At 50.2% G+C, this 10,385-nt stretch overlaps 1 protein-coding gene across 1 annotated transcript; it reads left to right on the forward strand.

Moving 5' to 3' along the window:
- The first annotated feature begins 4,719 nt into the window (after positions 1-4,719).
- On the forward strand, positions 4,720-10,385 carry NASP (nuclear autoantigenic sperm protein). Its single transcript, XM_072127240.1, has 15 exons — positions 4,720-4,877; positions 6,372-6,419; positions 6,488-6,604; positions 6,753-6,833; positions 6,909-7,024; positions 7,593-8,261; positions 8,485-8,525; positions 8,672-8,754; positions 8,896-8,969; positions 9,048-9,236; positions 9,340-9,503; positions 9,743-9,805; positions 9,877-9,957; positions 10,050-10,172; positions 10,247-10,385. The coding sequence occupies exons 1-15, from the start codon at positions 4,837-4,839 to the stop codon at positions 10,295-10,297; spliced, it is 1,941 nt and encodes a 646-aa protein (XP_071983341.1). The 5' UTR covers positions 4,720-4,836; the 3' UTR covers positions 10,298-10,385.

Below are 10,385 nucleotides of genomic sequence, written 5' to 3' on the forward strand. Positions count from 1 at the left end.
CGGTCCATTCGCGATCCAGGGGCGCGTTCTCTGCGCTGGATTCGGGTCCGGCCGGGATTCATTAAGGTAGTTCATCCGCCGTCCACCAGGTGGTGCTGCTGCACTGAAAAGCATCGGAACGCACTGGAATACACCGGCTCGGGCTGAGTGAAGGTAAGTGCAAGCTCCGCAACAGATTTTTTTTTTTTTTTTTAAATGTGGCATTTTTTACGAATCCGTCAGGTTTTTGTTCGGCCACGCCCCCTGATTTCCGTTGCATGCATGCCAGCGCCGATGCGCCACAATCCGATTGCATGCGCCAAAATCCCAGGGCAATTCAGGGGAAATCGAAAATATTTGGGTAACACGTCAGGCTGAGCGCAGGATTTAAATTTCAAATTGTATCGCAAGACAATGCACTTACATGCACAAGGAAGAAGAAGGTGAACTCCGGGGACCTGAGCGGGGAAGCGACACATGTAGGATATCGGGTGCAGGATCTTAGTGACTCCCCTCACAGCGCATTATACACGGACAATGCACTTGCATGCACCGGGAAGAAGAAGGTGAACTCCAGGGACCTGAGCGGGGAAGCGACACATGCAGGATATCGGGTGCAGGATCTTAGTGACTCCTTGCACAGCGCATTATACACGGACAATGCACTTACATGCACCGGGAAGAAGAAGGTGAACTCCAGGGACCTGAGCGGGGAAGCGACACATGCAGGATATCGGGCACACAATCTTAGTGACTCCTTGCACAGCGCATTATACACGGACAATGCACTTACATGCACCGGGAAGAAGAAGGTGAACTCCAGGGACCTGAGCGGGGAAGCGACACATGCAGGATATCGGGCGCACAATCTTAGTGACTCCTTGCACAGCGCATTATACACGGACAATGCGCAGGCGCACGATCTACATGGACAGGTAAGTAAATGTGCCCCAATGTCTCACCTGGAAGTGATGGGCCGTACGGCGGCGGTCTGCAGAATCCACTGCAGCAATGTCCTGTGTGCGCTGATGCCAGGATTACACGCTGCGTGTCAGGTCACATAACTTTATTTATAAGAAATAACAAAACTTATCCAGAAAAAAAAACTGATCAAATAAACTCAAACCCCAAATCCACAACAATGATATATCTGAGAGGGACACAACTGCAACGAACCCTCAGCGAAGGGTCAGGACAGGACCGCAGCCTCATGATGGAAAATAGAATCTCTACAGTTACTGACAGCAAGCAGAGATCCTGGAAAATGGACTGACACATACGGGGGACAAAATAAGGTACATATTTTGCAACTTTCACTGTAGGACTGGAGCCTCAGGATTAGCTTTGTGAATAAAGACCTGTTCACACTCAGTAGAGGTTGTAACCTGTAATAAGCCCACAGTGCAGGAGCGCAGCGGGCCGCCTCATGCCAAGTGTGAACACAGGCTTGAATATGACATCAATGGGCAGCGGATATCCGTGACTCCATCCTGCAGCATCTGGTGGCAACATCTAACCCCTTAGATGCCGCAGTTAATATAAACTCGCTGCATCTTAGGGCCAAGTTCATATCTGGGTTCAGGCTTCAATTTGTACTTCGACTTGTAATGATGAATGTTCATAGTATCATAGTATGTTTGTCACCAGAACCGCCGCGCTCCACTCACCGAACAGTAGAAATGTCACCAGAACCACCGCGCTCCACTCACCTGACACTAGAAATTGTCACCAGAACCGCCGCACTCCACTTACCTGACAATAGAAATTGTCACCAGAACCGCCACGCTCCACTCACCTGACACTAGAAATGTCACCAGAACCGCCGCACTCCACTTACCTGACAATAGAAATTGTCACCAGAACCGCCACGCTCCACTCACCTGACACTAGAAATGTCACCAGAACCGCCGCACTCCACTTACCTGACAATAGAAATGTCACCAGAACCACCGCTCTCCACTTACCTGACAATAGAAATGTCACCAGAACCGCCGCACTCCACTTACCTGACAATAGAAATGTCACCAGAACCGCCGCACTCCACTCACCTGACACTAGAAATTGTCACCAGAACCGCCGCACTCCACTCACCTGACACTAGAAATGTCACCAGAACCGCAGCGCTCCACTCACTGAACAAAAGATATGTCACCAGAACCGCCGCACTCCACTCACCTGACAATAGAAATGTCACCAAAACCACCGCGCTCCACTCACCTGACACTAGAAATGTCACCAGAACCGCAGCGCTCCACTCACCTGACAATAGAAATGTCACCAAAACCACCGCGCTCCACTCACCCAACAGTAGAAATGTCACCAGAACCGCCGCACTCCACTCACCTGACACTAGAAATGTCACCAGAACTGCAGCACTCTACTCATCCTACAATAAAAATGTCACCAGAACTGCAAAGATGTGTTGATAAGGTGCGGTGCTGTGCAGAGCTGTATGGATGAGGAGCCGTGCAGAGCTGTATGGATGAGGAGCCGTGCAGAGCTGTATGGATGAGGAGCCGTGCAGAGCTGTATGGATGAGGAGACGTGCATAGCTGTATGGATGAGGAGCTGTGCGGAGCTGTATTGATGAGGAGCTGTGCGGAGCTGTATTGATGAGGAGCTGTGCGGAGCTGTATGGATGAGGAGCCGTGCAGAGCTGTATGGATGAGGAGCCTTGCAGAGCTGTATGGATGAGGAGCCGTGCAGAGCTGTATGGATGAGGAGCCTTGCAGAGCTGTATGGATGAGGAGCCGTGCAGAGCTGTATGGATGAGGAGCCGTGCAGAGCTGTATGGATGAGGAGCCGTGCAGAGCTGTATGGATGAGGAGCCGTGCAGAGCTGTATGGATGAGGAGCCGTACAGAGCTGTATGGATGAGGAGCCGTGCAGAGCTGTATGGATGAGGAGCCGTGCAGAGCTGTATGGATGAGGAGCCGTGCAGAGCTGTATGGATGAGGAGCCGTGCAGAGCTGTATGGATGAGGAGCCGTGCAGAGCTGTATGGATGAGGAGCCGTGCAGAGCTGTATGGATGAGGAGCCGTGCAGAGCTGTATGGATGAGGAGCCGTGCAGAGCTGTATGGATGAGGAGCCGTGCAGAGCTGTATGGAGGAGGAGCCGTGCAGAGCTGTATGGAGGAGGAGCCGTGCAGAGCTGTATGGAGGAGGAGCCGTGCAGAGCTGTATGGATGAGGAGCCGTGCAGAGCTGTATGGAGGAGGAGCCGTGCAGAGCTGTATGGATGAGGAGCCGTGCAGAGCTGTATGGATGAGGAGCCGTGCAGAGCTGTATGGATGAGGAGCCGTGCAGAGCTGTATGGATGAGGAGCCGTGCAGAGCTGTATGGATGAGGAGCCGTGCAGAGCTGTATGGAGGAGGAGCCGTGCAGAGCTGTATGGAGGAGGAGCCGTGCAGAGCTGTATGGAGGAGGAGCCGTGCAGAGCTGTATGGATGAGGAGCCGTGCAGAGCTGTATGGATGAGGAGCCGTGCAGAGCTGTATGGATGAGGAGCCGTGCAGAGCTGTATGGATGAGGAGCCGTGCAGAGCTGTATGGATGAGGAGCCGTGCAGAGCTGTATGGATGAGGAGCCGTGCAGAGCTGTATGGATGAGGAGCCGTGCAGAGCTGTATGGATGAGGAGCTATGCAGAGCTGTATGGATGAGGAGCTGTGCAGAGCTGTATGGATGAGGAGCCGTGCAGAGCTGTATGGATGAGGAGCTATGCAGAGCTGTATGGATGAGGAGCCGTGCGGAGCTGTATGGATGAGGAGCTATGCAGAGCTGTATGGATGAGGAGCCGTGCAGAGCTGTATGGATGAGGAGCCGTGCAGAGCTGTATGGAGGAGGAGCCGTGCAGAGCTGTATGGAGGAGGAGCCGTGCAGAGCTGTATGGAGGAGGAGCCGTGCAGAGCTGTATGGATGAGGAGCCGTGCAGAGCTGTATGGATGAGGAGCCGTGCAGAGCTGTATGGATGAGGAGCTGTGCAGAGCTGTATGGATGAGGAGCCGTGCAGAGCTGTATGGATGAGGAGCCGTGCAGAGCTGTATGGATGAGGGGATTAGTACACACTCTGTTCTGGGGGAGATGGTTAGAATAATAATAAACTATAGTAAATAAATGACCTGAGTTCCAGAAAGAAGCCATTAAGAAAAATGCACTGCGAGCGGCGCTTTTAAAGGGAAATTGTCATCAGAAATTGTCCTAATAAACCACTAATCAGTATGTTATCAGCTGAGCAGCTTCCAGTTTTTGTTTCTTTCATGGCCTGGTGCGGTGGCATCATCCAGAAAATCAACTTTGAATTGAGGCTTAAATTGATTTTATAAAGTCAAGAGGGCGGAGAGTTTAACACGGAAGTCAAGCTCTCCTTGCCTCAGACTGTCCGCTACATTGTAACTTATGGTCCTGCGTCCAGGGACATCAGCGCATGATGTAAATCACATGGGAGGAGGTGCCCAGAGCTTGACTTCAGTGATAAACTCTCCGCCTCCTTGACTCTATACATCTCACTTCAGAGTTGATTTTCTAGATGATGCCACCGCACCAGGCCATGAAAGAAGCATCATCTAGAAGCTGCTCAGCTCCTGATAACATTCTGCTAGAGGTTTATTAGGACATTTTTCTGATGACAGGTTCCCTTTAAGGGAAAAAAAACACGCGGCAGCGCAGGGGTTAAGGCTCGGCACCACGTGACTCGCACACAATAGGCCGCCGCTAGCGCGGGAAACAGATCAGAGGTGAGAGGTCATCGGAAGGGGCGTGGTCTCGGCGCGGGCGGTATAAGAGCGGCTCCCGGCGTGGGGGAATACGATCTGACATCTTCTCCTCCTCAGGCAGCGGCGCACAGGCTCAGGACTCGGCTCTATGGCAGAACAGACCGCGGCGGCGCCCGCTCACACAGAGAAGTAAGTGCGGGAGAGACTGGGGCGGCACATGGCGGGGGGTGACCGCGGTCACGTGGCTGCGGCCCCCCTTCCTCCATCTCCCGGGCTTGTGTTCTGTCACAGGGGCCACTTCTGCTGCTTCTAAGGGCCACATAGCGAGTGGGCGGGACCTAGGGCTTTCCTGGCAACAGTGGAAACCGCGCTCATTCCCATTGGCTGCGATAGACAGACCGCTGCCAGGTAGCTTTCTGATTGGCTGCTGGTTGCCGGCGCCCTCCGCTTTGTGTGGTCAGGTGACAGCCCAGTGTTGGCGCCAAATATTGCCTTGTCTTTACCTCACGGTATGGGGGCGGCGTGTACCCCCCCCCCTGTGTATTATACCACCTATGTGCTGTGTATGGAGCCCTGTACCCCCCCAGCACCTGTGTATTATACCGCCAGCACCTGTGTGTTATACCCCCACCTGTATATTATGCCACCTATGTGCTTTATATAGACCCCTTTACCCCCCAGCACCTGTGTATTATACCACCTATGTGCTGTGTGAGGCCTGTACCCCCCAGCACCTGTATATTATACCGCCAGCACCTGTGTGTTATACCACCTAATGTGCTGTGTATGGAGGCCTGTACCCCCCAGCACCTGTGTATTATACCGCCAGCACCTGTGTATTATACCACCTATGTGCTGTGTATGGAGGCCTGTACCCCCCAGCACCTGTGTATTATACCGCCAGCACCTGTGTATTATACCACCTATGTGCTGTGAGGCCTGTACCCCCCAGCACCTGTGTATTATACCTCCCACCATATACAGCGTGTGATGCAGTCCTTCATGTCTTCCCTTATTCCCTTACAGGAAGTCCAGGCCTTGCCTTCGGAATTGTCTGCACTGATGCTGTATGCAGAGGGTTTGTTACACTGTATCAGTGCAGACAATGAGGTGTCTTCCTGGCAGCTGGTGCTAAGCCTATGGCTTGGTTACTCTAAAGTTCATAGGAAGTTGCTTGGCTTTGGTGCTCAGTTGACAAACCCTCAGCTGTGAGTAGTTTTGGGTGATTATGCTCTGTATGTTGTCAGCTGGACAGGTACCATGTAAATTTAGGAGGTTCTGATGCCCTAATTACCAAAGCATCATGAGGTTCAAGGGGGTGAGTCTGCTGCAGACACCACACCACATAATCATGTCCATAGCACCTTCATATTCAGCAGCGCAGTACAGATTGAGGTTAGTACTAAGAAAATACAACATTACAGGCCAATAACATGTAAGTGTGGGCCCTGATCCCAAGAGCTTACAATCTGAGGTGCTGTGGGTTGTAATTCTCCTGGGAATAGTAGTGAATGGGGTTGGACACCCCTAGATCACATTTGGGGGGGGGGGGGGTGAACTTGCTGCTTTCTGTTGTAGGGTTTAAGAATTGTAGTTGTCCCTGGCCTCATATAGATGACCCCATGGGAGGGGTTTTTGGCAATTTTAAAGTTTCTTTTTTTTTTTTTTTTTTTTTTCCCTTAGGATGGAAGAAGTTTCTGCCCCTTCAACATCTGCCAAACCAGTGGAAGGGTAAGACCCCGTATCCCTCCCCCGGACCCCTGTGCCTTGTATTATTAGTGACCGTCTCCTCCTTCCAGGGTTGTTGATGATGTCGATGCTGAAGCCAAGAGGCTCATGGCCTCAGGCACTCGCTTCATGGTCTTGAAGGATTTTCGCTCTGCCGTCAACTGCTTCCAGGAAACGTGCAGCATTTTGTAAGTAGCCCTGGTGGTCGGTGCTCGCAATGCTCCCTGTTATCAGCTGCTGATATAATGGCAGATATCTACCAGAGCTTCCCTCATACATCATTCATTCCTCACAATGCTACCAACCCTCCCAGTAAGTCCAGCTTATGTTCTTCAGGGGCAAGAAGTACGGAGAAACAGCTGACGAGTGTGCCGATGCCTTGTACTACTATGGTCTGACTCTCCTGGAGGTGGCACGGTAATGAGCAAGACCCTTCCCCCTCTGCCCAATATCTGCCCTGACATCTCTCACTCTGCCTTTATCTCTGCACAGAATGGAGGACAATGTCTTGGGAAATGCTCTGGAGGGAATGCCGGAGGAAGATGACGACGATGATGATGAATGTGGGAAGGAGGATCCTAATATCCCCAGTGCTGACAACCTGGATGGTACGTATAGCCACGGAACTGGTGTCTGAGCCCTAATTTAACATGTCTATCTGTTTAGTGCTACCTGTGGCCCATCACTGCAGACTCTGATTATATAGGAAGCACAAGCTTAACAGGCTCCCTACAGACTTCTGTGGCAGCCATAGCAGAAGCCTCAGGCCACTGTCGTCAGTGGTGTCTCAGGACTTCATATTGATGGACTCTTCTATGTAGGGTCAATGCTTTAGTTTGGGGATAGGAAGTTTATAAAAGCATATCTCCATTCCAGAAGAGCAGCAGATATCATTGGAACGATGTATATAAGATCCCTGGTAGACCCCTCTTTAGATTGTCTTATGCACAAAATGCTCATAATCCTCCAGTTGTACAGATAATTACTAAGGGCTGGTATTTGTCATGGATCAGAAGCCTTGCGGATGGTGCAGGACACTCCTGGTCCATGGTGTAGTGAAGGTTCTTCTGTGCAGTCGCACAGGTCATGTCTCGTCTCCCATGAACACCACTGTAGCAGCTGTCTATTGCTCTTATAGCTGTCACTAAAATGGAGGGATTTCTCTCAAATCTCTAGAAAAAGAAAGGGAGGAGTTGAGAGAGCAGGTATATAACGCCATGGCGGAGGAGAAATCTGACAAGGAGAACGGTGAAGACTCCAAAGAACCAAAGGCTGAACCAGAGGCTAAAGATGAGGAGATGGAGTGTGAGAAACCTTCAGAAGCTGCTGAGTCCAAAGATGAGGCTGACACTAATGGTGATGGAAAAGAGTCTAATGCTGATGTAAAGGAGACCAAGGCGAACGGTGATGGAAAAGAGGCTGATGCTCATGAAAAGGAGGCCGAGGCTAACGCTCATGAACAGAAGGCTGATGCCAATGGTGATGGAAAAGAGGTAACTGCTGAAGTAAAGGAGGCAGAAGCTAATGGAGAAACCAAGGATGGAGAAACTTCCAAGGAGGTAGAAGCTGCAAAGGAGGAAACAACTGCTGAAGATGCAAAGAAAGAACCAGAGTCCTCAGAAGTGGCAGCTGAAGAGAAGAGCACCACAGAAGCTACAGAGAAGACAAACTCTGAAGTACAAGAGGCCGACACTACACAAGGACCTGAGAAGTCTGAAGATGAGGCCAAAGCCAAGACTGAAGGAGCTGAAGAGTCAGAAGCTGCAGCTAAACCTGAGGAAACGGCTGCTGATAAAGACAAAACTGAAGGTGATGAGGAAATGGAACCAATGGAAGGGGATGAAGGTAACAGCTGGGATCTTGTAGAATTGGGTAGAGCCTTTCCTGCTGAACACTATGCACCCATCTAGTGACCCGGCAGCCATGGTCTGGAGCGTTCCTGCACCTGAGTCTGAGATACCGGTCTTTACCAGTCTGGTGGTGGCACCATGTGTCTGCACGCTGCATGCACAAGGCCTCACTCTTGTCTGATTTCTGTCCTGATATTTATGCTCTGCTTTCTCTACAGAGGAAGAGGCAGAATCTGACAATGAAGAACCAGAGGAAAAGGTAAGTTACTACAGTGCCAGAGACGACCTGTGTGTATATAGGAGCAGTGGTAGGATCCTTCATTGTACAGGTGGCAGGCCTGTGTCTAGATGACAAATGTTGTGGCTGTAATCTTCTATCCATGATGAAGTTTCATCTAATTACAGGAAAATGAGAAGGAAGAGGAAGATGTTGAGGGTCTGCAGCTTTCCTGGGAGGTGCTGGAACTGGCAAAGGTCATCTATAAAAGGTAGACTCCATATACAAACAGTAGTTCTTGAAAGATCTCAAAAGCAATTCAATCACCTGGGACTTGTTTGGTAGCAATTTCCTGGGGAAACATTGTGCATGCCTTACTACACATCATAACCTAAAGATGTATCTCCTACAGGAAACAGGACAAAGAATCTCAGCTGAAGGCAGCTCAGGCCCACCTGAAGCTTGGAGAAGTCAGCATTGAGTCTGGTTAGATATCTTTGACTTATGAAGACTTTTCCATGTTTTTGCAGCTTCAGATGTGACTTGTGCATTCCCTTCTTACAGAAAACTACAGCCAAGCAGTGGAAGACTTCCTGGCATGTCTGACCATCCAGAAGGAGCATCTAGAGGAACATGACAGACTTGTGGCAGAGACCCAATACCAGCTGGGCCTGGCCTATCAGTACAGCAGCAGACATGAAGAAGCCATCACCCACTTCACACAGTCCATTGATGTGATCGAGAAGAGGCTGGGTGAGTGCATACTGTATGTGGCTGTTCTCCCCTTTATGAACATCCCTGACCCTATAGATATCTGACTCGGGTTCATTCTCTAAACCCCCCCCCCCCCCCTTAGCTGTCCTCACAGAAGAGCTGGAGAAGGCTTCAGAGGAGTCCAAGGAGGAGACCCAGAAGGAAATGGAAGAACTGAAGGGACTACTGCCTGACATCAAGGAGAAGATTGAAGACTCCAAAGAAGCGAAGAAAACTGCAGAAGATAAAGCACTTCAAGATACTCTGGTTAGTAACTGGCTGCTGCAGTGGGACACACTGCTAATCCTGCCCATGGCCTATACAGCCCAGTGCTGAGCCCAGAATAGTACCAGCTAGATCAATTTCTGCACAGAACCTGCTGTGCATTGTGGGAAGTAGATGGAAATTGATTCTCTAAATACATCATAATCTGAGCCTGACATAGTTTGGGGCTGCTCATCCCATCATGGGACTCTTGTTTAAAAAAAATTCTTGACTTCTTACAGGTCGGAACATCGTCTGGTTTCCCAAAAGAAAATGGTGGCACTTCATCTACATCAACATCTACAGTAAGTGGTGACCTATAGATTATATAAGGTTGGTAATATCAGACCAGGTGACTAAGCCTTCATCTCCACAGGCCACAGCAGAGAAGAGCAGTGACTGCACCGTACCAGTCACCAACTGTGTATCCGACATCTCCCACCTAGTGAGGAAGAAGGTAAAGTCCTGTAATGTACAGCCCTAGGGTGCCTGACCTCAGGGCTGGTGGGGGCTCTGCAGTGTCCAGGCTAATGACCCTCTATCCTCCAGAGAAAACCCGAAGAGGAGAGCCCACAGAAAGAAGCCAAAAAACCAAAGTCTGAGCCTGTAGAGAACGGAGCTGGTAACGGTGATGCTGTGGTGCCTACAAGCGAGCAGGTGGAGAAGACAGAGGTGGGTGCAGTCCTGTGACTCCTGACCTCTATATTATAGGGTTATATTGTAATGGCCTCTGTCTTCACCCCCAGGAAGAGAATCAGACTCCCATGGAGACAGCAGCAGTGGAGAGTACTGCATGATGACACATCATTACAGACTGTATATATTTTTCCACTTTTGATTTTGAGCATCTTTTTGTAAAACAAAAATAAAAGAATAAATTCAAAA

Source organism: Engystomops pustulosus, chromosome 10, assembly GCF_040894005.1.
Source record: "Engystomops pustulosus chromosome 10, aEngPut4.maternal, whole genome shotgun sequence".
Taxonomy (NCBI): Eukaryota; Metazoa; Chordata; class Amphibia; order Anura; family Leptodactylidae; genus Engystomops; species Engystomops pustulosus.